General features: G+C 35.9%; 1 protein-coding gene across 22 annotated transcripts in view; it reads left to right on the top strand.

Moving 5' to 3' along the window:
* DLG2 (discs large MAGUK scaffold protein 2) overlaps positions 1-27,965 on the top strand; it is a 1,704,777-nt gene that overhangs the window by 1,179,014 nt on the left and 497,798 nt on the right. For all 22 annotated transcript variants that reach the window (XM_032488772.1, XM_032488771.1, XM_032488766.1 and 19 more), the window contains one exon: positions 9,456-9,625. In XM_032488772.1, the coding sequence (XP_032344663.1) occupies positions 9,456-9,625 (170 nt within the window). The remainder of the gene's footprint in view (positions 1-9,455; positions 9,626-27,965) is intronic.

Below are 27,965 nucleotides of genomic sequence, written 5' to 3'. Positions count from 1 at the left end.
AAGATTGAAAGATGTGCTTAAGCTCAAACTAGTCTTGTATGTAAGTGATACAGGCTGCTGTCCTGGTGATATGATTTGGGATCTTCTTGTAAATCTCCTCCTCCCCACCTCCTACATCAGGAGCCATCAGTATCTTTCTCATTCACCACTGTGTCCTCAGTGCCTACAGAGTACCGGGCACTATGTAGTGGATGGTCAATAAATATTGGTTGAATATGTGTGTATATTATATATTTCAACTAGTATTTAAGTTCTTTTCCTTAGTGAGCAGTTTTGTTTAGACTTTACCCTCTCACTGGGGTTCTTCCTTTATTTTTTAATTAAAATAAGCCTGTGAATGACAGCCTGTTTCTTAGGGTAATTAAATTTGAGTTGATTCAGTTTACTGCAGGAGAAATGAGAGGACATGAATTCTCATGAGACAAGGTTACTGGACAGGATGAGGGAAAGTATGGATATTAGCAGCAGAGGTGTCATTATTAACTTTCCCATTTATAAAATTCATTGATTTATTTATCAGACATATTCAGTGCCAGCTCTGTACCTGGCCCCAGTGTAGGCACTGAAGATACAGAAGTGAATAAAATAAGGTTCCTCTCCTCAAGTGATTCATGATACATAAGGTAGAGATAAACATTCAAACAAAGTATTTTCTCCTTTTCCTCACTTCCCACATCCAATCCATCACTATATCTAGTAGATTGTAATTGGCCCTCTCATCTGTCCCTTTCTCTCTGTCTTTATTGCTGCTGGTCTAATCCAGGCCACCATATCTTTTTTTAGGATTATATAATAGCCTCCAACAACAATCCTTGCCTTCTTTTACTCTAACTGCCCCATAACCCCAAGTCTAACCGGTCTGCACATCTCTATATTGTACCTAGAAAGCTCTTTCAAAAACACTCTTTTAGCTTTAAGTACTACAGTGGCTTTCCATTGTCTTTAGGTTCAAGTCCAATTCCTTAGCATGCCTTGCAAGGGCCTTCAGGACTCGATCTCTGCTCCTCACCTCACCAGCCACTAAACTGTCTGGAACACTTCTCCCTCTCTCTATTCACCTGGCTAACTCCTATTTGACCTTCAGATCTCAGCCACCTCAGTTGCTCCAAGTTTTCCTTGACCTCCCTAATCCTGACAAAGGTCTCCCATTATATGCTCCTGCAACACCTAAATCTCTCTTGCCATAGCTCTTATTATACTGAAGTTTAGTAGTTTGTTTTACCATCTCCCCTATTAAACTGTAAAGCCACCTCAGAATGGACATTAGTCTTGGAAAATGGGTAGAGTACTCAGGCAAATGTGGGATCTGGAGGTGGCTACTCCAGGCAGGGGGAGAAGCCTGAGTCATGAACTTGCGTGGTGTTTGAAGAAACTATACTGATGCAGCAAGAGACTAGCCTGGGAGGTGAATAGCAACCAGATATGGAAAGACTTGTGTTATGTGAAGAAGGCCTTTGAGCTTTATCCAGAAAGGCAGGTGGACTCAGCCTGGGTTCCACAGAGCCCACTGAAGAGTGCTACCACTGGGCCACAGGAAGCCTTTATGTGAATTAGAAAAAGATACCCACTTCAGGAGCACAAGTCATTGCCAATGTGCTTGGCTTGGAGAAAGGGCTTGCCCTGGATTTCCTTCAGTACTCACTAGCCCCCGCTCAGTCATACATGGTGCCCTGACCCTGGATTCCTCCCAGCCCTCTGAGGGGTCACAAACAAGGGCCTTACAACAAGCTGTGCTGTGTTCTCTTCCCTCCTTGCCACAGAAATCACAGAAACTCTGCCTTTGTCACATACAAACAATTATAAATAACATGTGGCTTCTGAGTAAGATTTCATTTGAAGGAAGGGTTTCTTTGCTTAGATTTTTTTAATGTTTGAAGGTCTGCTGTAGGCAATGGAAAACAATGGAAGACTGTTAAAACAGGGAAATAAAGCAGTCAGGTATATTTTCAATAACACCATTCTCGCAATAAAATGGAAGATAAATTGTAAAGGGCAAAGCTAGAAACAAGGAAGCTGGCTACAAATTTTTTTCCAGAATCTAGGTGATTGACAATAAGAGCCAAAGTAGGATAAGTGGGTATAAAGGAAAAGTCTGAATCTAAAAAATGATGCGACAGATTGGATGTGTGGCTGAGAGAGAGGGAGAACTCCCCATTTTGGATGATGGAATGATTTACCTTGATAGAGAATAAAAAGTACAGAGCTGTCCATGGAGGGAGGATAAGGATAATTTGGCATTCTGCTCCATTGAAGTGCATTCCAGGCTTTTAAGTAAAGATAGGTGACAGGCTGAGTTCACCTTGAATTTAGATTTATAGAACACCAGAGCTAGAAAAGAATTGTAATACCATTGAACTCAACAGAGAGACCAAAAAAAAAAAAAAAAAAAAAAAAGGAAAGTGGCAGAATGAGGATTAGAATTCACATCTGGTTCATAATTTACTGCTCCTGGTGCCTCTCAACTTTTCACTGAAATGTTCATCAATATCACAAATTCAAATCAAATTAGAATGAGAAAATGTAAAGTTATTGATTTCCTATATGCTAATCCACATCAATTTCTAGGATTGGAATAGATCTGAATAGAGGCGAAGAAGAAATCAAAGCCAACATTGGCAAATGTGTTTCTTAATGTATAATACTTAATTTTAGGTTCTGCACGGATACCAAATCAGTCTATAGCTTTTTTTTTTTTTTTTTTAATGAAAATCCACCATGTATTTGCACTTCCAGCATTGTGGGCAGTGAGGATTTGAGTGATTAGGAAACCTTTCATGAGGCCGGGGAGTGTAAGCTTGCCCTTGAGTGAGGCTGGTTCAAGTTGGACATTTGGGAGGCGGAAAGCACCATGAAATAAAATGCAGAGGCAGGAATAAGCTTGTTATATTTCGGGGACAGTGAGGATGTGGATTGACTAGAGCCTGAGCTTGAGAGGTACAAAAAAAAGGTTAGACTTAGAGGCCCTTCAGTCACACTCATTTATTCTTCAGGGACAACGGTGTAGCAGACACTAGGAATACAAAGATAAACACAGCTTTTATTTGATATGAGTTAAGTAACTCTTGATGAATTTTGAGGGGAGAGAAAATGTTGATAGAGTTGCTCTAAGAAGTTGAAACTGAGCTGAGCTTACACGTAGGGTGAAGTAGAGAGGAATTAGGTAACATAGCATCAGGAAAACCAGCTAGAAACCTACTGCATGAATCCAGATGGAAGGTACCAGACCTCATTTCTTGAAAGTTGACATGCAGTCCTGTCTGTGGTCAGAGTGTTGGACTGAGTGGACTAAGTAATCTCCAATCCTATGAGCCTCACTCTTGAAAATTCCTATTTAGTGCCTCTCTCCCACATTGCACTCACCAAGGTACCTGGCTCGAGATTTGTTACTGGACTCTGCTTTTCTGGGAAAATGCCGAAAGACCAATCACTGATGCTGAAATAGCAATTTCTTCCTCCAGTGTGGAAAGCTGTGATCTTTCCCAGATGACAGCTGCAGAGAATCCGGCAAGCGTATTATATAAGGGAAATGAAGTGGCAAATGGAGAGAGAAAAACAGTCTATTCACTGTAGGAGATGGCGTCTATGGATCATAAACCCAAGTTACTGTCACCCAGAATTAGAGACGAGGGCAGGAGTCCTATTTTTAAAATGTAGAATGGAGTGGTTATCAGTTGGTCTTTGCTGTAGGGAAAGAGTCTCATATAAAATGAGTGCTGGAAAATGGCTCGCATACACGCAGTCTCACAGTGTGGCAGCTGTGGTCTCCTGGTCCATATTCCCTTAGAGACTTCATTCTAAATAATGAACAGCTGCAACACTGAGGGGATTGGGTCCAGAGTCAGCACTCAGAACTTCTGTCGTAGTCAGCTGGCTCTACGTAAGATTGAGTTCCCCCATTCTTTTTAGAGTGAACTAACACTAGCCAAGTTGAGTGACCCTTTACAACCTTGAGCAATGGTTATTAGAGGATAGTCCCAGACCAATGTCACCAGCATCACCTAGAAACTTGTTAGAAATATGACTCCTCTCTCCTGCTGCAGACCTACTGGATCAGAAACTCTCTGGGGGTGGAGCCCAGCAATCTATGATTTAATAAGCCCTCCAAGTAACTCTAATTCACTCTAAAGTTTGAGAACCATTTCTAAACCTAGTCCTAAAGTTCAGAAATCTAATTCTAAAACTGAGAACTAGATTTTGTTTGAGAACAAAATCTAGGTTTTGTTATTTGGCTTGGCTTTAAAGCTTTCTAGTATGATCCTTGATCCTACTGATGGTCAGCAGTTGGTATTGGTCGTGAAGTAAGTCCCAAAATTACTTTCAACAAGCTAGAGATATAGATGGTGCAGTGTGTGAGCTTTGAGATTCCCTAGACAATACTTACTGTCGTTGTAGACCTCTTTTAGCTTCAGTTTCTGTTGTAAAATGAAGCAGTATCTACCTTTAGTGTTTCTGTTTAAGCAGATTAGTACATAGTAAAAATATATCCCACTGTGTGCCAAGCATCACGCTGTTTCAACAAACCAAAGGCCACAGTTCAGGATAATAAGCGCATTTCAGTGCTTTTGTAAATACTGTATTTTTCTAAACACAATTGTACACTTAATTAAATTTGAATAGCAAACACAAGTAATTTTTGAGTTTAAGTATATCCCAAACATGGTATAGAACATATATGAAAAAGTATTTATTTATCTGAATTATAATTATCCTTGTTTTTATCTGAAATCCAGATTTAACTGGGTATCCTATAATTTGATTTGCTAACTCTGGTAAGCTTATCAGTATTTTGTACTGGCTACCTGGTGGAGGAATACTGGACTAGCCAATTGAGCCAGGGATGACTTCCCAGAAGACAAGATAAACTTGAATTGTATTGAAAGGAAGACAGGAACGAGCTAAGGGAGATAGCACATGCAGAGTGCTGGCTGCAAAGTCTGCCTGTTAGTTAGAAATTTTTGTTGGTGAATAACGAAGGTCCACCCAAGCTTGCTTGTTCAAAAAGGGGAATGAATCAGAAGGAGACTTGGAGGATCCTCTGAAAGTCGAGACTGTATTGGACAACTAAGACCCAGGAAGGACAGCCATGAACTGAAGCACTGTGGGGAGTCCATGGGGAGCCTTCCTTCTCCCTGACGTCTGTACTTCTTTCCATACATTTGCTTTGTTCCCATCTTCCTGCAAACAAGCTTTTGCCACTTTTCAGTCAGTGCAGAAGAAATGGTTCCAATATTAAGCTTTCAAGCTTCAATTTCTCCTGTTTAGATAGAACCTCTGAATCTCATAGTTTCAATTCCAGATTCCCCGAAACAAGGACTGTCAAATGTGACAAGTGAGCCGTGAGAAGCTGTATGAACCTGTCACTCCTCCTGCAACCTTGTGAATGTTTGTTAGAGAAATAGGGCCAGCAGCTACTACTCCATCAACATGTTATCTGATGCTTCCAAAACATTAGTCCTTTTCCTTTTCTAAAAAAACTGTTAAATTATGCTGATTTTTTAATTATTTTATTCTCAGTTTTAGTGGACTAATAGCACCTGATGAGGTCAATGAAATAAATGGATTTTTAAAGTGAGAAGTTTCAGCAAGGAGGAACCTTAGCCAGCGGTGGATTTCAGATATCCTCAATGAACTTTTAACACATGCTTCATGAGAGGGCACAAGAAGACAGCAGGCAGACATAATTAAGTACATTTAGAAAAGGTCATAATGTTTTGAAGCCATTTGTGTCCATCTCTATGTATGTGTGTGTGTGTCTGTGGTATTTTTTCCTTTCCTCTGTTTGCTAATGTAAAGCACTAGTCTTTTCTTAAAGTTTTGAGTATCTATTATTTGTTCTTAATGTACCTTTTGTGACTCTAGGAATAAAAGAAAAATTAGGCATTTTTGCCACCTTAACCCTGAGAGCCTTTCTGGTGTCATTATAGTTCACACAAAATCTATGCCGTTATTCTTTTTAAACAGATTCTGATTTTTATAAATGATTGATTGATCTCTTTAAGTGCATACAATATAATTCCCCAGCTAGTGTTTTCCATTTGATGATGTATTATTGTATTTCACCCAGCACATTAAACATTGATCAGCTTTCTCTGTGATGTGGCCCTTTGGTCTGTAATTAATTCATCTTTTTGACCAAAGAGAGTAGGACTAAGTGGAGACGATAAAAAGAAGCCAATCAGGAATACTCCCTACTTTATAACCAATAGCTGCTGCAAAGTTAACTTTCAGACCTGTGACCTAACGCCTCCTTCTGAATCAAGCCTTGAGGAGGTCTGAGTGTGGCTGGGTGTGGTCACGTGTGTGGAGTGTGGCAAGGACAGAGTAGGCATGAGCTGGTGGGAATCCTGCCAAGTGTACTAATCCTTAGAGGCTTTCTTCAAGGCTATCATAAAGCTATAGTTTGTATCAGAACAACTGTTTTCTTGGTGGTGGGGGAGGGGGAAGATGAAAAGGGCAATTAAGTTACACTCTCTGAAACAAGACTTACTAAACGCCTGATTTTTACGGTTTTCCTTCCTCCCAGATGCCATTCATTGTATCTCTTCCTCTCTTCTTCATAAAACAAGTTTCAAAAATCCCTTCGGTGTCCTGATTGTAGCTCTCTTCCTTTCTCTCCCTTCAGTACTTTTTTCTCCACTATAGTCTTGTCACATCTTTTCTTATGCAAGCCGTTCTTGTCTCTTTCATAACTGTAATAGCCTACTATTTTCCAGGCACGGTGCTAAATATTTCACATGCATCATCCTATTTAGTCTAGACAGCAATCTTGTTATCCCTATTTGCATTTGAAAAAAACAGAGGCTTCGAGATGTCAAGTGACTTGCTCAGAGTCACACAGCTCTGAAATTCTAGAGCTGAGACAAGCTCCCAGTTGTCTCTAGTTGTGGCCTACGTTCTTAGGCTCTCTATGGTGATGTGTGTCCACTATAGAACTTCTGGAAGAAGCAAAAAATAGAAATATGCTTTTTAAAACATTCATAATTTCCACATCCACAAAGAACCAGAGCTGAAACTTTGTTATCTTTTTTTTCCAGTATTTTTAATGCATAATGAACAGATTTTTAAACAATTTTTAACACATAGATTTGGTGATTATTTTTAATGAATTAATATCTTTAAAGATTATACAGGGGAGGGTACATAGCTCAGTGGTGCAGTGCATGCTTAGCATGCACGAGGTCCTGGGTTCAATCCCCAGTACTTCCACTAAAGATAAAAAAAATAAAATAAGCTTAGTTACCTCCCCCCCTCAAATAAATAAATAAAAGTAAAAAAAGTAAAAACTCCAAGGGCAGATAGCCCTGGCTGCCTTAAAAAAAATGTATAAAATTGCAAATCTTATTTTACGACAGAACATACTTTAATACCTAATGAAGGAAAATAGATATTACATGCTATTTTAAATATCTTCAAAGTGGAACAAATAACTTTTAAGTATTTGACTTTTCAGTGATACTATATATATTCCAGAATATCTGTTTAGTACAAATTTTAGATGTGATTCTGTGGACATGTTAATGATGAAATGTTCTTTTTCTTTCTAAGATATATTCTATAAGGAAATGTACTAGAATGTCCAAAGGAAATGAGACTAAAAAAAGGTTAAAGTTAAACCTTTTGTTTTGGTCCACAAAAATTATAGATTTATTTTGTATTGTAGACTTATATCTGAAACAACAAGCTCTGAAAGAGTGAAACCACCAACTTAATTACATGGGTGAAGTAAGGAGGAAATTTGTATGTAAATGGCTTTCTAATACAATGGATCAGAAATACGATGAAGGCTTCACTTTTTACTGAGACAGTGTCATGTGAGTTTGAAGCTAGTGATATATTTATGTTTCAAAGTGAATTCAAGTGGTACCTTTACTCACAAAGATTATCTACTAGTAGAGAAAGCAAATTAATTCTAAATAGCTATGACCCTCCAGCCCAATGCTGTTTCAAGTGTTTAAGAAGAAGGGAAGTTGAGTGCCCTAGTTTGGCTTGATATTTTTTCTTTTCTATTTTAAGAATTTGAATAAAAACTCCTCCCTCACAATCCTTTTTTAAAATTTATTTAAAACAATCAACTCTGAGTAACTTTGTATTGGCATAGGCTCTACAAAAAGACAAAACTAGGTTGGAATCATGCCCCTGCCCTCACCAACACTGTGACCTTGTCAGTAAAATTTCATTGTCTACAAAATGAGAATCAATGTTTTATAAATGGTTTGATTTAAATATGAGCCAGTAAGTGAAGTGACTAGAATGATATGATATGGCACATAGTAGACCCTTTAAAAATTTCAATTTCCATTCTGTTCTCCTTTCAACAAATTCTTGAGCACAGCATCTTTGACTCACCTATCAATCCGTATATTTTACCCATACATCCGTATATTTATATATCTGGTTATTCCTCTCACTAACTCTAGGCATGCTTACTCTCTTTTAATGGGAAAGTTCAAAGAGATGAAGTGACTTGACTGTGGTCACGCAGCTGGTACAGAGCTGGAACCCAAATCCACACCTCCTGACTGCTAGTCCGGTGTTCTTAGCGCACTAAAGCTGCCTACTTCATCCGCGTGTTCAGGAAAAAAAACATCTGATTTAGGATGTGATTCCTAGCAATTGACAATTAAGGATTCTACTGTATACAAAAGGAAAAAAAATTAGTAGAATTTGAATAGATGTAACATCCAGAATTTTTTGTTTTAATGTCAACCACTCCCTTCTATAGAAAGCAGTGTTTTAAGTTATGATTAGTATTCTGAGCACAGGGTGATGGTAAACATCATGTTTTTGCATTATCATGAGATGACAAAATTACCCACTCTCGAAGGACCAGCTGCCACAGGGTGGCTGGCACCCGTCATGCCTACATTCTCGAAACTATTCTAATTGGTAGTTTTCCATGATTCTTTTTTTTTTTAGTCAGAGAGGAAATGTATATGTAAACCTATTCAAGCCATAGCATCTGTTACGATGAGATGACATCACTGAGTCTTAGTAAGTGAAATTGTTCTGTCTCAAGAATTTGAAGCTAATCAAGGTTCTCATTGAGCCAAGAGTTCCTGAAACTTAGCTCCTCAAACATGTACAGAGATGTTATGGACAAAAAAGATAGGGAAATTCTTCCCATGCTTTTTATATACTTTCACTACCGTGGTATAAACTTAAAATTGATGTGCACAACATACATGAAACTGTTCATCACATTACATATATGTAGTCCTAAAAGAAAAAGAGGAAATGTTGAAATAGGAATACGTGAGATCATATCCAGTCTCTCATCAAATCGCTGACAGCTTTAGACAAAGAACTTAACCACTTGGAGCAGCTCTCTATACTGTGGATAATAAATCTTATTCCACAAGATTATGAATAGTTCCAATAGTTAAGAGTATTATAAATCAACAGTTGTGCACTGCTACCACTAACCACCATTTCTGCTCTATTTTCCTTTCTTTCAGGGTCAATGATTGTATCTTGCGGGTGAACGAGGTCGATGTGTCCGAGGTTTCCCACAGTAAAGCGGTGGAAGCCCTCAAGGAAGCGGGCTCCATCGTCCGGCTGTACGTGCGTAGACGACGACCCATTTTGGAGACTGTTGTGGAAATCAAACTGTTCAAAGGCCCTAAAGGTAATAGAAACATAAATAACTCACAGTAGGACAGCGGTGACAAACTATTTGGCTTAAGTTTATGCTATAACCCACCTATGAGGTAGTCTGTTCTTTTATTCTCTGACAGTCGGTGCTTACCGTGAGATTTGAAATCCTACCGTAACGGTAGGTTTTTAAAGAGAGTAAAAGAAACCAACACTGTAAATATGAACTCAGAGAAGGAAAGGACAGACGTATGAAGACATTTTCTTATAAACAATAACGACAACCACCATCTCAATTTTTCTATGTATTTTTCCTCTTACTGGATCATCATGACTTAGCTGGCATGTTAACACTTCCTAATTTTTCAGGTACCAGTGGTAACCTCTCTCCTTTAGTAAAATGGTGGTATGAAAAATAGTAACTGAAATGGTCGATCCTGAAATAACAATTATCATAATTTCATAACACTGTTGTGATTTGTTTTGATTTTGTAATGCTCGTTTGTTGTACCCAACAAGTGCTACATAACATTTTATACTTGCAATAGTCAAAATAAGTTAAACTGTATTTTTTTGAAATGTTCACAAATCTCTTGAGGAAATTGCAGTTACGTTGGGGTGGGGAATCACATAAACAGTGAGACGAATCATTATGTTAGTTTTTAAGAATAGTCCTTTGAGCTCTGCTTTTCAGAATGATGACATTTAATATTAGCTTAACAGTATTTCAGATTATTTTAGAAAAATCTAATAATTGATTTAAGAGTATTTGAAATATTTTAAAAGATTATGACTGGAGAGTTACTATACTCTTAGTAAATTATTTCTATTCCCCCTTAAAATCTATTTAATATCTAATGCTATATATAATTAAAAAAAATAAACACACCACCTTCTCTGGAAGGTAGTGGTGGGTGATATTTAAGATCTCATACCCAAGAGTCAGGCAGGACTGAGTTTGAAAGCTTTGTTCTAATGAGATTGAGAAAAAAGAAAAATACTAGAGTACTGACAGACACATCAATCAAATTTAGATTTAAAATATAAGCTAGTAACTGTTATTCTACTTTGGATTATCGTTGAAATTTTATAAACACTTAACCGTCTTGAAAAGGCATAATGTTCTTAAAATTATTTAGCTAATACAAAATCTTTTCATATTTGCTTCTACTGTCGATCTGTTTACTATTTATTGATTCCTTGAAAGTTCTTAATTTTTATAATTAAAATTAATCATTTTGACAAAAAATTAAAAATTAAAAAAAAAGCCTGGTTCTGCCACTTACTAGCAGAATGACAGTGGTTAGACCAATCCTCTTATTAAATGGGGATTATAATGGTAGCATGTATCTCATAAGGTTTATGAGAATTAAACATTTAACTAGTATCTGGCAGGTGGTGAGCAGAAAAGCTTGCTGGTTGAGTGCAGTCTCCAGAGCCAAAGTGCCTAAATTGTAACCCTAGCTCTTTACTTTAGCTCACTAGCTGTTTGACCTTAGGCAAATTGCTTAACCTCTCTGAGCCTTAATTTTCTCATTTACAAAATGCAAATAATAATAACACTTGCCCCTAGAAATGTTTTAAGGATTAGATGAGTCAATATACATAAAGTGTTTAGAATAGTGGCTGGCACAAACTGCCGACAAGTATTAACTATACAGTATGTCCATGTTATTTGTAGTTTGCTGCATATCGTTTCAGCCTTTGCTACAAATGTTTGGTAATCTAATATTTAAAGATCCCTCATGAATTAATTTCAAATGCATTAAAATTACAGAATTAAATCTGGTGGGGGGGCCAGGAGAAAAGCAGTAAAGCATTTCCATACCACAGTGTCTGGTGATATGAAGGAAGAGACTTCCTATCCTACACGTTTACTAAAATCATATTTGCAAGATGCTTTAAAGCTAAACCAACCAAATGAGCATTGCACTCTTTCAATTAAAAGGATATACTATATATAAATAACATGTGGATATTTCTACAATTCAATTAACAGCAATTATTCAGCACAACCTTAAGGCAAATACTAGTTTCAAACACTCAGCAAAGCATTACCATCCATTAGCAGCCTCCTGCTAGCTGAGTCACTCGATGACCTCCAGCTACTCAGCAGAGCACTTAAAGGTTCTAGGGAATCGATAGCTACAAAAACTCCTTTAATTTTATCAGGAACACATTTTGGGGGGATCTTTATCTTTGGTACTAGGGCCCCCTTTTGGCTGGTTTACTTGTGTCTGAACTGTTTTCTCCTTTGAGCCAGGAGTAGGGCAGGAATTGCCCTGAGACAAAGAGGGGGGTGTGGGGACAGGTAAGCATTAACCAACCAGGAATGCCCAGGCAATAACCCAGTGAAAGTACACAGCATACCAGTGATGGGCTTGTTCTATTGAAGAGAGAACCAGGAAACTGCTAGGGTTAACTCTGCATCCCTGAAAGCAGGCTCCTGCCAGATTCCTATAGAGGGGTGTGGGCCTGTTGGTCCTGATGGAATTATGTTGAGTCAGTCATACTTTTTTGTTTTATCACCATACAAAGGTCACTGATGAGGTTTTATTTTTCCCTGTAAAGCACATTGATTTACAAAGAAAGAAAGTGTTTTGGTCATTGTTTAGATTCCTAATGCCTTCCCTGTGCCTTGATCACAGGAAGTGCTAAGTCAGAGTAAATTGAATAATTCAATTCTACACTAAATCAGATGATACCTTGCCATTTTATCATCCCTTGGCAACTCATAATTCTTTATTTTTGAATGATGATATATTTAAAAGAAATTTCTACCGATGTTCAACTCATACCATGGAAATTCTTATACAGTGGGAATGATGAAACTGAATCAGATGTGATTCTTTTATTTATTGAAGTATAGTCAGTTTACAATGTTGTGTTGATGATGTTGTGTACAGCACATGCATATACATACATATATTTGTTTTCATATTCTTTTTCATTAAAGGTTATTACAAGATATTGGATATAGTTCCCTGTGCTATACAGAAGAAATTTGGTTTTTTTTTAAATCTGTTTTTATAGTGGCTAACATTTGCGAATCTCAAAGTCCCAGATTTATCCATTACCACACTCTTTCCCCCAGTAACCATAAGATTATTTACTATGTCTGTGAGTCTGTTTCTCTGTTGCAGATGAGTTCATTAGTGTCCTCTTTTTTACTTTTTTTAATTTCTACGTATGAATGATATCATATGGTATTTTTCTTTCACTTTCTTACTTCACTTAGAATGATGATCTCTAGGTCCATCCATGTTGCTGCAAATGGCATTATTTTATTCTTTTTATGGCTGAGTAATATTCCATTGTATAAATATACCAAAACTTCTTTATCCAGTCATCTGTCAATGGACATTTAGTTTGCTTCTACGTCTTGGCTATTGTATATAGTGCTGCTGTGAACATTGGGGTGCGTATATCTTTTCAAATTAGAGTTCCCTCCAGATATATGCCCAGAAGTGGGATTGCTGGATCATATGGTAAGTCTACTTTTAATTTTTTAAAGAATCTCCATACTGTTTTCCATAGTGGCTGTACCAAACTACATTCCCACCAACAGTGTAGGAGGATTCCATTTTCTCCACACCCTCTCTAGCATTTACTGTTTTTTCACTTTTGAATAACGGCCATTCTAATTGGCGTGAGGTGATACCTCATTGCAGTTTTGTTTTTGCATTTCTCTGATAATTAGCGATATTTAGCATTTTTTCATGTTCCTTTTGGCCATTTGTTTGTCTTCATTGGAGAATTGCTTGTTTAGTCTTCTGCTTATTTTTGGATTGGGTTTTTGTTGTTGTTGTTGTTGTTAAGCTGTATGAAATGTTTGTATATTCTGGAAATTAAACCTTTGTTGGTCGTATCAATTGTGAATATTTTCTCCCATTCTTTAGGGTGTTGTTTTGTTTTATTTACGGTTTCCTTTGCTGTGCAAAAGCTTATAGGTTTAATTAGGTCCCATTTGTAAATTTTTTCTTTTATTTCTGTTGTCTGGGTAGACTGCTCTAGGAGAACATTGCTAAGATTTATGTCAGGGAATGTTTTGCCTATGTTTTGTTCTAGGAGGTTTATCATGTCTTGTCTTATGTTTAAGTCTTTAAGCCATTTTGAGTTTATTTTTGTGTATGTTGTGAGGGAGTGTTGTAATTTCACTGATTTTTCATTATAGCTTATTACAAGATACTGAATATAGTTCCCTGTGCTATACAGTAGAAACTTGTTACTTATCTACTTTATATATAGTAGTATCTGCAAATCTCGAACCCCCAGTTTATCCCTGGCCACCCCCTCAGATGTGATTTTTGATGGGAGAATCAGAAAAGTTCTAATGGGGAAGAGAGACATAAAGGCAATACACTTTAATGCTGGGCAGAATGAAATCAGCTCTGTGATGGAACTTGAGCCATAATTCTAATTGAGCAAAGAGGAAGATGTGATTCATCTTAACCAGGAGAACCAAAATTTTCCAAAGAATTTAAAATTTAACATGTGCTCATAGGCCCTTATCTGCTCTTCACTGAGCATGTGGGCATTCTCTATAGTAACCATCAACACTCAGCCAGCTGGCCTAAGTAGCCTCAGTTATGTGCATAGAATACAAAGCAGCTAGATGTGTTAATTAATTTAGTCCTTCAGTGATTCAACAAATGTTTATTAAGTATTTATTATGGACTTGACAAAGACCCAGACAACAAGGATTCACAAAGAAAACAGAGTTCTTGCTCAAGAAAATTATATAGACTGATGCAGAAAACACCAATCGTATAAATTGGGAAACATGCTGTAAATGAACGTAAAAGATTGTGTTCAATTAAATAGTGGATCAAAGAAGACTTCCCTGAGGAAGCACCACTTAAGCTAAATTTTGAAATATGAATAAAAATGGAAGTTAGCTGGGTCAAGTGTGGAGGGGAGTATCCAGACAGAAGTAAAAGCATATGTGTATGAAGACCTCAGTGCAGGAAATATTTTGGTACCTTCCCAGGAACTAAAAGAAGTCAACCATGACTGGAATTTAGTGACAAGATAGTGAATGACAGAAAAGATACCATCAAAGTAAGCAGGGCTCAGACAATGCACAGCTTTGTTGACCATATTTACAGACTTGTTATTTTATTTCAAGTGCCATGGGAAGTTCTTGCAAAATTTTTAGCGTGTGATAGGATCTAATTTGTTGTTTTTAGAAGATCATTCAGTTTCTGTGAAGAAAACACACTGAAGTGGACAAGAGTGGGAGCAGAGATCAGTTCGGGGTCACTTGGAGAAGGTAGAGAAAGGTGGATGGATTCAAGCTCTCTGTTGGAGATATAACTGATGCCACTTGTTAATAATTGATAATTGTGGAACATGTCTAAGGATGAGGCCCACTTTTCCAATTAAGCAGTCAAATGGATTGGGGTGCCATTTTCCAGGTGGGAAAGACTGTGGACATGTTGAGAAGCCTGTGGTGCATCTGAAAAGGAGATATCAAGGAGGCAGAGCTAGAAAACATCTGTCTGAAAACCCTGCCAAATTAATACTCTGAATTTTTACTACATTTTTATCAAATATTTGGAGTTGGAGAAATATCTGAATAATTGACTTTCTTAGTTCTCACCCATAATCTTTAATATAAAAATTATGAATATGAGTACTTTAGCTATTTTGAACAGTTATAAACATTTAGTAGATCTTTTTTTAGACATTCTTTGTGCGCAGACTATTTTTGTTTTGAAATTGTTTTTGGTTTTGTTTGTTTGTTTTGACATGGGACAGAAGATAATCAGTGTTATTCCTTCTTGTTATGTAGATGCAATATTATGGAATTCCCTGAGAAAATAATTTGAGGTAGAATTAAATTTACAGTTTTTCAGTTTATACCCTTATGTTTATTCCGTCTATTGTAAAATTACTAATTCTGAGATGACCTTTGATATATGTGATTTGTCTTTACAGCAGTGCTAATCTTCCCAATACTCAATTAGAATCATCTGTCTGATGGTTATGGCCATGTAGCTCAGTAATGAATATTCAGGTAAAGTCCACTACTGATTTAGAATGTCTCTTAACAATATGTAAAAATTTCCCTGACCTCACAGTTATAGATTTGGTCACTGCAAGCAGCTGGGGTATCTGTGGGCAGTCAGTTGAGAGAAAAAAAAAAGGGGGGGTAATCATGAATAGGAAATCATGATTAGGCAAATCTATTTAGACTTGCCAAGCAACCAAAAATATGCAAGGAAGAAAATCTGAAGTGTGCATGTGGTTTCCCAGGAAATAGGTTTATAAGAGAAGTCTTTCTAGTGACTTTCCCAAGAACACTCTAAGTCATAATTTCTCAGGAACTGTATAATTAAACACATGCATACTATTGTTTCTGTGGCCTTAGCCGAAGAAGCCTAAAGCTATATAAGAAATGAGATGCCTTCTAAGATGTTCTTGTTGCTTAAAGATGATATAGCTAGTTTAAGGTCAAGTTCTGAAACTGAAATGTTAAGGCCATAGCACTGTTAAATCCAAAGGTAGACTTGCTGTAGCTTTATTTTAACCACCTTATTTTTTAATAAAAACTCAAAGAGTGGTAAAGTCTATCTAGCAATAAATTTTCAGCAATTTTACATTATTTTATTAATGTTTTAAAACATCCTTTTTAATTTCTTCATAGTATATATATATATATTTGCAGTTTTGAATGTCTATAGCAGTGCAAACTGCAAATGCAGTAAAGAATGCTCTCAGCTTTATATAAGAAGTAAAGATAACTATACAGTACACTGGCTATAAAGGTCACCCTACTAATGGCCATGTACAATGTGTATGATTCAATCATTAGAGCATCTGCGTATGTAGGAGTGAAGTTCCTGGACATCTCTAAAAGTAGCTACGGAATCTAGAGTAAGTGTCTCAACCTCTTTGTGCCTCACCTTATTCACCTGTAAAATAGATGTAATTTGGGTATCTAATTCATACAGTTATTTTCAGGATAATAATTACAAATTCTTAATACATGTTTATACTATTCTTACTCTATAATCCTGATTGGCTAAAAGCTGAATAAAAAAAAGCACATACTCATTCTGGTGCTTGAAAGGCACTTCTCACAGTATTTTACACAATCTAGTCCTTTATTAGGAATTAATATTTCTTGAATTAATGAACTGAAAGTTAATTGAGTTTTTAATATTCAGCAATTTCAGATGGAGCCAATGTATATTTTTGTGCATTAACTCAGATTTCTACATGTATATATACACATGTATATAAGGTATATTGGCGTTAGTATCTGCATGTGCACATATAGCGTATATGCTGCTGTGTTCTCTCTGGAGCTATATAAATTTACTTAGAACAAGTCTGAGTTATGATGTGGTATATGAACCCATGTTTTAGGAAAATTTACATATATGTTTGAATGTATGTATTTTTCCTTAGTTTTCCGTGGTTTGGGCATGTATTTCAGTAGGTTCCCTGTGTAGCAATATCTTCTAAGCATGTTGAAAACTGACCTCAAGATGTCTCCTCAGTGCCAGCCTCCACCACCTGTCCTTCCCCAGGGCAATCTGCTCTTCTCTCTGACCTCACCATTTAGGTTAAAGGTTGTGCTACTCACCCAAATTAAAAAGCTCAAAGTCCTTTGCTTTTGATTCTTATTTCTTCTTCACTGCCTTTATTAAACTAGGCATCATGTCCTTTGGAAACTACCTCCAACATAACTAGCCTTCTCTTTAAAATCTCCACTGCCATTATTATGGTGGTCATATCTTCATTATATCTTGTCTGATCCACTGTAATAGATGCCATTGCCAATCCCTCCCTTCCATGCCTACACACTTCTTGATCGATCTTCCAGAAATCACAGTTCTGTTCGTTGTTCTCTGCTCAGAAGTTTCTAGTGGCTCTTCACTGGCACTCGGTAAAAACCTAAATTTCTTGTTATAGCATTACACACCTTTTGTGATGTCCCTCTCCAGCAACACAATTTGATTTCAGCCTTTCCTCCTCTCTTCTCTGATTCATGTGTCTTCTTACCCAGGTAAGCTGGACTGTGTTCAATTTCTGAAACACATGCCATACTCCCCTTCCTCTAAGCCTTTGCTCATCCCATTCCCACCTTGAGAATGCCTTTCCTTACCACTCTGATCACTGCCCATCATCATCATTCCCATCCCCAAGCGCCAAGCCAGTTCAAGTTTCTCTCCTCCTCAAAGCTGTCTCTAACGGATCCAGTCAGAAGCAATCTTTCACTTCTAAGAGATTTTAGAATATGTTATTCTTTCCTTTTCTGTTCCTTTTTTTTGTTACCAGGCCATCCAAGCAATTCATAGGGTATAGAAAATACAGATATCACCAACCCAAATTAAGGAGATAAGCTGCAAATTCCAACACTTAAGACACTGAGTATATCTCTACCCTGGACTGTGCTAAATTTGAAGCATTTAATGAACACTGAAAATGGAAGTCCAAGTCCTATGTTTAGTCTGTGACCAAACTCTGCAGAGTAAATGGGAGGAACTGGGGTAGAGAGATAGAGTAGAGTCCAAGACAGACCACACCCATCACTGCAGTATGTCAAGGGAAGAAAGGAGTGGCCAGGATGGAAGCTGAATAATTTGACTTCCCAGAGGAATTCCTAATGAAGAAAACCCTTGCATTGGCCCCCTTTTTCCATACCTTACAGAAACTAGCCATTCAAGAGATTGGGATAAAAAGTATCTGAAGCATCTAGCACTTTGCTTAGCAGGCCAATTAATCAAAAACTAATTTCCAAATTGTTAAGGATTTTTATTTCATTTTTTTCTTAATAGCCTACATGACAGATTTACCATCCAGCTTGGTTAAATATCAACTTGGCATGCATCTGATATTACAGACGGATGATTTCTCAGATACCTGACTTGAGTGAAGTTCATGACTGGTCTTCATCTCTGCATACTCAAGGCTGTCATCTGTCATTGTTCTTCCATCTGTTCTTGTCTTTTGTCTGTCTGATGCTAAAGTGGCCAGAGTCAGCTTTCTCAGAGTTGACGTGAGGAACTCATCTCGCAGTTTTCAAAGATGGTCATTTGGTCAACTGACTATTTTACAACTTGATTTTTGGTATATAGGCATAGAGCTGCAGGTATTGAGTGCTCGATCAACATTAGAATGGACTAAGATTTTAATTGAAAATGGAATGTGCCCTCCTTACACATGGTACAGAGGCTGCCTGCACTGAAATTTTTCTTTTTCCCTCTGTCCACGGGTAATTTTGCTGACAGCATTCTCTATTAATTTGGACTACTATCACCTGACCATGATAACTTGGGAATGTTTAGGTTAGCACAGTTTTCTGTTGTCCAGAATTCAGCTGTTCATTCCAAACAGATCACCGGACCACTGGGTAAAAACTGAACACAAAGATTATGCAGTGGTTTTGATTACTGGCATCCAACCATTTACTGCGTCAAGGGACGCCATATCTTCCCCCTTTCTTGCCATGGGGTAAATTATAATGTGTTTTCATTTTTTAATGCATATGGAAATGTACCTCTGAACACAAGGCACCATTGGCTCTTTATTGAGGCCCCTGTCCCAGGCTCTAAGTTCTAAGTGGTGCACAGACCTCTTTGTGGTGAAAGACGATTCTGAATAATGGTTTGACTCTTAATAAGCACAAATGACAAATTCAGCTGTTTGGCATATGGTCTCAAAACATACATTTTCCTTTTAGTGCTAAAATTTTTTCAGTCCTTTTGAATTACCCAGATTGTTCTCTTGAGGACACAGGGGAATATGCTTGAGTGCAATCTTTTACTGAAATATAATATTCAGAATCAAAAAGAAAATTCCTATTTGTGTTAAGTCAGGGAAATAATCATTTTAGAAATAAATTGTGGCCTAATTACCACTTTCTGTCCCCTTAAAGAACAAATACTTTTTTTTTCAATTGGACAAAGGATAACACATTTGATAAGTTCACCTTGTTCCCAGGTACTTTCTGTAGAATTTTTTGACTATGTACATGATTAATTTCTGATTATTTCTGGATAAAAGATATGTGCTTGTGGGTTGGGAGGTTCTTTCTCTAAGCTAATATTCAGTCAGTCTTCATAATGATATCTGTAAAAAAGCTCCCTCATGAGGCCTTGTAGCACATGATTTATTCACGAAAAAAACAGACTACAAATATTGGCACTGTCATCCTCACTGTTCTGTACAGTATAAAATTATAGGAGAGCAAAATAATTGATTTCATTTGCTAAATCTTTTGGAAAATGAAGGAATTCCCTCTCATTTGCCCTTTGAGGTTAACACATGGCCAGTGTTTTTCTTACTTTACTTCTTTGCTGTATAAATATATAGTTCATGATACTTAACAGAATTTAGGATCAGTGACTCCTTGAGCACATCTTTAAAGTCAAAATTATTTTTACCATAAAAACTTCAGATTTTTAAAATGCATTGTACTACATGACTAGATGTAGTTAGGTTTCTGACATTCAAAAGTTTTCTAACTCATGTAGAAAACACTGTTTACCTAGCTGTGAGTATTTGCTGAGGAAAATAACTACTTGTATAGCATTTTTTTCATTTTTTTAAACTGAAGTATAGTTGATTTACAATATTGTGTTAGTTTCAGTTGTACAGCATAGTGATTCAGTTATCTTTTTCTGATTATATTCCATTACAGGTTATTACAAGATATTGAATATAATACATAATATAATTCCTTGTGCTATATAGTAAATCTTTGTTGCTTGTCTATTTTATGTACAGTAGTTTGTATCTGTTAATCCCATACTCCTAATTTATTCCTCCCCCTTTTAGTAACCATAAGTTTGTTCTCTAGGTCTGTGAGTCTGTTCCTCTTTTGTATGTAGATTCATTAGTATGTATAGCATTTTTTAGAGTTTTAAAAGGAAAAGTGTTGCCGTGGTAAATACGATGACTATAAATCTTACCAATTTGTGATCAGCAGTGAAGCAATTTTGTGAAAAGATTTTAGGATTTGGACAGCACCTCAGTTTAAACCCTTGTTTTGCCTAACTGTTAAATGGGCATATTAAATAGCCTTGATCCTTATGGAGGAGGTATCTATTACATCTCAGTGCCCAATAGTTTTAAAGTGTCCTCCTTCCTTGTTTACATTTTTAAGAAGCAAATGTGTGCAGAAAATAATCATCCATTCACTCAATACATATTTTATTTCAAAAACATTTATTTAATCCCTGCAATTCTAAGTGCTAAATCAAAGGAAGAACAGTAAATAAAGAAGTTTTGCCTTTTCTCCCAAGTACCTTCTTAGAAAACTGGCATTCACCTAGGCTGAAATAATACAGTCCTTTTCTGCTTGCTGGCGCTGACTTCATGCTAAATTCATCACGGTCCCCTAACTAAATCTATTTTGGTTCCCCAACTCATCAACCAGTGTACATTAAATTCTTCTCCTTCTCTGGAACATTGAGATCCAATAAAATTAAAGATTGCAGTATTTTTTATTTATGGACCATGACTCTAAGTGCCATTAGCTGTCAGTCAAAAGCCTTGTACCACATGGACTTTGTCTCTGAGCATAATTCAGTTGCAGCTACATACATGCATCATCCTTTACAGAAAAGTCAATAGGAAAGATAAAATACAATCTCTGTTTGCAATATCCATAACGAAAGCCAACTTATAGAATTTTTAAACATGGAATATGCTATGGTTTAGCCAGTTACGAGATCCTACCAGAAATCAAAAAAAGTAGGGAATTTTCGTAATAAAAATGATACTAGGAAAAGTTGAGAATGATCAGTCAAGGCTAAAAAGAGAGCAGTTAGGAAAAAGGAAAAGTAAAAACAGCAAAAGAAACAAACAAGGCACATTTTTCTAGGTGAGTCAGTGGCTTGCAGTTGTGAATGAAGACACATATAACTTGTTCAATATAGGCCATGAGTTTTGGAAGGAAAGAGTTCAGTAGTTGTTTCCCAGGAACCTAAAAATACTCATTGAATATTCATGAGTAGCTGAGTCGTATGGGAAAATGTAACCTTCATTGATCCATTCATTTGAATAAACTGTGCTACTAGTTTTTAAAATTCATAATAATTTCAGTGTACAACAATTCCTAGTTGTCAAATATTCTAATCTCTCAAAATACACACATTCACTCATTTATTTAGTAAAGATTAATTGAACACCTCCTGGCCATGTGACTTAAAGCTGGAGATAAAGACCCCCTGTGCTCTCAAGAGAGATAATGGCTTCAGCATAGTGTATGAAATGTACATATATGTAGATAATTACAAGTACTGTCAGATAGATAGATAGATAGATAGATAGATAGATAGATAGATAGATAGATAGATAGATAGATTGATTTTACAAGGAAGTCTTGTAAGACTTCAACTTCTGCTTTAATGCTCTGGGAAGAAGCAGCCTTCCAACACTGGTGATAGCTATGCACTTGGGAGACTGCCCAAATCATTGGATTTGTTTCCCTATAATTGAGCCAGAAGTTGGAATTTGAAATTTCCCGTCAGTTTTATTTCTGCCCTTTCCAGCTATGGTGACAACTCTTCACAGATGAGCCCTTCATATATTTATAGGCCCCTGTCAAGTCTCCTCTTTGACCTCTCTCCTTTAGACTAAGGAATCCTAGTTTATTAACCATTCTTGATACAGCATGATTTTTCAAACCCTTTACTTACTGTTTCCATCCTATGAATTTTCTCAAGATTGGGAACATCCTATCCAAATAACAATACACAGAGTTATGTAGAGAGAGCCTTTGGTATGCTTGTAAGTATAGACCATAGTGAATAGAGTTTTTATGTGAACTCCATACTCTGATGATTTAATATCATGTAAAATTGTGTTAGCAATGTTTTTAAGACTCTTTTTGTTGGTTTGTTGGTTCGTATCAAGATTATAGACAGTTAAATACTTCATATGAATCACTCGCTATCAGATATTTTACATTCTATTTTAGAATAATTGATTTTAATATAAACTGATAAATATTAATATTTAAATACAACTTAATATTTAATAAAATATAAATTTTAACATATTATTAAATATTTAAATGTTTAAAATTTGTCTCTATTAAATATAATATTGTTAAACTAAGCTTAGTGTCCAGAGCTATTGATACCATTCTTAATATTAATTCAGCTGTCCCTCATATTAGCTACCCTGTGCTCACTTGTGTCAGTTACAGGTGACCTGGAGGTAGATGGGTGGAATTCGTAGACACAGGATTTGGCAGGGATGCATGTTGCCCAGCACACATAGATATGAAATGAATCCCACAGTTGTAAGGATAGACTGAGTATAGAACTAATAGAAAGATAAAGATAAATGCAAGGCCTGTGGGTACAGTTTTCCACCAAGCAGAATGTATATACTCCTAAAGAACTGGTTTCCAGGTTTTGAGAGCAGATTGATCTTATCTGCTTATAGAAATTCTTTCCTTCGATAACTCACTAAATGAACAAAACATACAGAAAATCAGTAACAATAATGACAACAAATGTTTGCTAACAGTGATGAAAGAAGGCATGAAGTACACTCGATGCAATACACTTAAAAACTGCGATGAAGGGAAGAGACAAGCAGAGAGGTTAGAAAGGCTCAGGTTCTACCCCACTCCCATTCCCCTCTGGAAACCAAGTCAGTAGCTAACAAAACCCTGAGACTGCTCACTGATACCACTAAATCTTGGAGAAGTGGACACTGAGCTGGTAGCCTTCTCTTTTTCAGAATAGTTGAACTTGCTGTTGGGAGAACCTAACATGGAAAAAGTGAGCAGCAATACTGATCTTCTCTAATGGAAGTTAAGGAAGTTATCTTCTCTATGAAATTAATTAAGATGATTAGAGAAGTTATCTTTGCTAGTGGAAGTCTAGCCACACCTTGAATCAGAGAAATGACCCAACTAGATGCATTTTGGTAGAGGACGTAAAACAAGATTCTCAAAAGACAGCAGAATTTGGATATTCTAAGAAAAATGGCACACTTGAGTACAGACTCTACTGACCCCTCCCCCAGCTCCTTCCTCAGCTATTGCCTCAGGTGCAGAAAGTGATTAAACTACAAAAGATCACACATTGTAACTTAGAAGGAAAAGCAAAATGATCATATGTAGGAAGGAAGAGGGTAGACTATAGTCACAGTGTCTGACTGAGGTGCCCAAGCATGAGCGGGATGAATAAATTTAGTAACTCTAAACATACCAAAATCAAAACCAGAGCAAAACATCATCATTGTAATCTAATTTATTAACCACTTACTATGTGTTAGGCACTGTTCTAAGTCTTCTATATGTAATTCTCTTTAAGTCCTTGTAAGAGTCCCTTTAAGGTACTTTTATTACATACACAAATATGGAGGTTCATAACTTGCCTGGAATCACACAAATGGTGTCAGAGCCAGGATGCAAATCATGGATATCTGGCTCCAGAACTCATGCTATTAACCCTTTGTGATCTTGGTCCTTGAAAAAGAAGAGGAAGAAAGAAAGAAGACAAAAAGCTCAACCTATAATTCAAGGTACAAAAGAAAATGCTCATGATTCATTCTGTAGAACAACTTCAGAAAATAAATTCAATAAAACAAAGGCTGAGAGGCAAAATGATAAAACTTATAGACAGCTGCAAAGAAAAATTGCAGACCTAAGGAGCCCACTAGAGGGCCTAAATAACACCATCAAGAATTTATGAACATATTGTAACAGTAAGAAAAAACAGATGTTACTGAGAGTAGTGACAAAGAGCACAGGTTGAGGTAATCATGGTGACCATAGACTTGAAAAAAATAAAGGAAGAGAGGAATATTTTGAAACTATACTAAACAGGAGCTACAGGACTTTGAGAAAAACAGCTATGGCTTAAGGTATCTAGACTCAACCAGAGGTTCAGAAAGTATCAGCCATGCAGCCTTTCTTAAAATATGTCCTTTATCACAGCTATTATTTACATTGTTCTGGACATGTTTGATTATGAATTGAAAAGATAAAAATACTAACTTTATATGTGATGATAAACCAAGGGAAATTATCCAAAAATTATACCAAATAAAGAATGTAGTAAAGTAGCTAGGTATAAAATTAATATACAGAAGTCAATAGCATGAATATATATACACATATATAAACACAGTAACCAATTAAAAGATATAATAAAAGAAAATATATCATTTACAATAGTAACAAAAATTATAGACACTTAAGATAAACATGTGAGATTTATATAAAAGTAACTTTAAAAGGCTATTAAGGGATATACAAGAAGGGGACACTATGTATGTCATTGGGAAGAAAGATGCAGCAACAAAAATTGTCAGTTTTCATTTTTATGATAAAAATTGAAAGCAAAACGCCAGTGAAAATAATTTTAAACAGGAAAAGCTTATTCTAAATTTCATATGGAAAAGCTAAGCAATAGCCAAGAAAATTCAGAAAAAATAATATAAATGAGATAGGTCTTAGCCTACCAGATATTAAAATATTATAAAGCTATAGTAACTAAAAAGTGAAAAGATATATTAGAGACTACAAAATTCAAAAATAGACAAGAAAGATGAAGTAATTTAGTTATACGATAAAGATGACATTTTGAATAAGTAAGGGAAGATGGATTGCTTAAAAAGTCATATGGGGAAAACTGCATCTATCTTAGAAAATGTAAAATTCGATCCATATTTCCTAATGTAAATCCAAATAAATTAACAATCAAATTTCAGTTTTATTTTTTTTATTTTAAAAATTAAAGCATACAACTATAAAGGTAAAAAGGGTTAAATTGAACTATATTAAAACTAGGAAACTTTTGTTCATCAAAATAGAATGGAAAAGGAAGCCATCACGTGGAGAAGATGCTCCTGGTAAATGTATAAGACATCTGTTTGATGCTTAACCTTACTCATAATGAAAGAATTGCAAATTAAAAGTACAGGATGTTATATGTTGTCACTTACAGGTGGAATCTAAAAAATAGTAAAAATGAACTTATTTAAAAAAAAAAAAACAGAAACAAATTCACAGACATAGAAAACAATTTTATGGTTACCAAAGTGGAAGGAGGGGGAGAGATAAATTAGGAGTATGGGATTAACTGATACATACTAGCATATATAAGATAGATAAACAACAAGGATTTACTGTACAGTACAGGAAACTATATTCAATGTCTCATAATAGACTATAATGGAAAAGAATTGAGGAAAGTATATATATATATATATATATATATATGAATCACTTTGCTCTATTCTTGAAACTAACACAGTATTGTAAATCAACTATAATTCCATTTTAAAAAGACAATTTTTTTAAACTACAGTATACATTTTTTCACCTATCCGATTGTCCACATTCAAAACCTGTGACAGTGCCCTGTGTTGGCAGGTGTGGTGAAAGAGGCTCCCTCACATATTGCTCCTTCATCTTGGAGAGCAGTGTTAAAATACCTGTAACATTTTTAGGTGCTTAAAACTATATTGATGCGACTTCAGATGCCACTGGAGTGCTTCTACTAGGAATTCAACCTGTAAATGAACTTGGATATGTGTGAAATAACAAAGTTAGTTGCAAAAATGTCTCTAGAATTTACAGATTGACAATCTAAATGTCAAAAGAATGGCTACAAAAATTTCAATACATCCGTATAATACTATTTCACTGTAAATAATAATAATGAGGAGTTCTGTATTTATAGACATGGCACAAAATCCCATATATGTTGTAAAACCATATACATGATGCAGACAATATACATAAGGTTTTTATCATTTGTGTAAAGGAGACATGAATATAAGTAATTGCTTATAAATACATAAAACATATAGAAAAATAACATATAGAAAGACATATAAAAAAAAAAATAAGTGGTTGCCCCAGAGAGAAAAACTGGGTGAGAGGAAATCTGAATTTTTTACTACGTCTTCTGTACTTTCTGGATTTTCTATCATGTACATATATTACGCATTTTAAAATTAAAAAAATAATTTTTAAAGAAACCACAGAAAGTTTAGAAATGGGAGGATAAGCAAATATACACAAAGGAAAACAGACTTGGCAACGTTAATACCAGAAAAATAGAGTTCACAGTTTTAAAAGTGCTCATTTTCTAGTTACAAAAAGTAAAAAGTACTGTGTACAATCAGATGATAACTAGTAATAAAAATAGCAATATTAACATTTATAAATTTACAAGTGTTAAAAATGCATGATAAAATGAAAAGAAATACCACTTGATACATATCTTGAAAGATGTTTGACTAGGAAGAGAAATGCTAAGTAGATTCAGCTCAATTTATTCAACAAACATCTAGTTTAATGTCTCTTGTCATGAGCCAGGGAATATGGAAATGAGTAAGACTTCCTTCTCCTTCAATTTCCATGATATAAGTAGTAGAGCCTTTAAAAGTACAATCCTTCAATCAGAGCTGTCTTGAACTATTGTTTCTCCATATTTAAATCAGTATACCAAATAAACAGTCTGTACATCTCACTTGAACCACGATGGATCAAAATTATTGTTTTCCCTGTCTGTCAAACCTACTCTTTCTCATAAAAAGAAATTAGACTTTTTTTTAATGGAAGCTGTCTTCAGAAACTTCAACTGTTTTTTCTTTGATAGTCTATTTTTTATCCCAGGTGTTTGCACTTGATTTTCTGATGATTGAAGTACTGTGAGATTCTTTTAAAAAGGAGAGAGATATTAGAACAAAAGGTGGCTAATTTTCAGAAGTGCCTAAATTTAAAATCAAATTGACATTTTTCTTTCTTGTTTAATAGGAAGCCGACTGTTTGAGACTTTGCACTGACATTAACTAATAAAAGGATCTTCTAGGTCTGCTATCCCGTGGATTTCTTCACTGCTCTAAATAGCTTAGCAGTATATTCATTTTCTTGATTATCTGTCACATACATTTCCACCCTAGATTGTTACTGGCAACAAGCATTTCAGATGGCCCCAGCAAGGCTGGTAGTGATCATTTCCTAATAGCTCCTTTAGATCAGGCTTCAGAAGGGTTATACTTTGGATGAGTGCTTGCAAGGGAAATACGACAGTTGAGTGTTTGGCAGCTCACCAACTGGTTGATGAAATTGAATCGCTCCCTTCTAAATCTTTCCTTTGGCACTTGGAAATTAGTCTCTATTCATTCAGAGAAGACACTGTGACCCACTCAAGGAGGAATCATGCCTGGTTACTTTGCTCATTAACTTAGCCGGTAGAGTTCCTCATTATTGTAATTCGCAACTTTCAAAACTTAGCTGGGACTTTCTCTTGGAATTTTTCTCAAGAAAACTTTTGCAATTTAAGAAAACTTAAGAAAAACAAAAATTACTCTGGACATTGATGATAAATTCAATACAATTTCTCAGGAATAAAACATAACTGTTAAGAGCAATACCAGGAAAG

This window comes from Camelus ferus, chromosome 10, assembly GCF_009834535.1.
Source record: "Camelus ferus isolate YT-003-E chromosome 10, BCGSAC_Cfer_1.0, whole genome shotgun sequence".
In the NCBI taxonomy this organism is placed as follows: domain Eukaryota; kingdom Metazoa; phylum Chordata; class Mammalia; order Artiodactyla; family Camelidae; genus Camelus; species Camelus ferus.
Note: the sequence above shows the minus strand (reverse complement) of the source record. Positions and strands in the feature narration are given on the sequence as shown.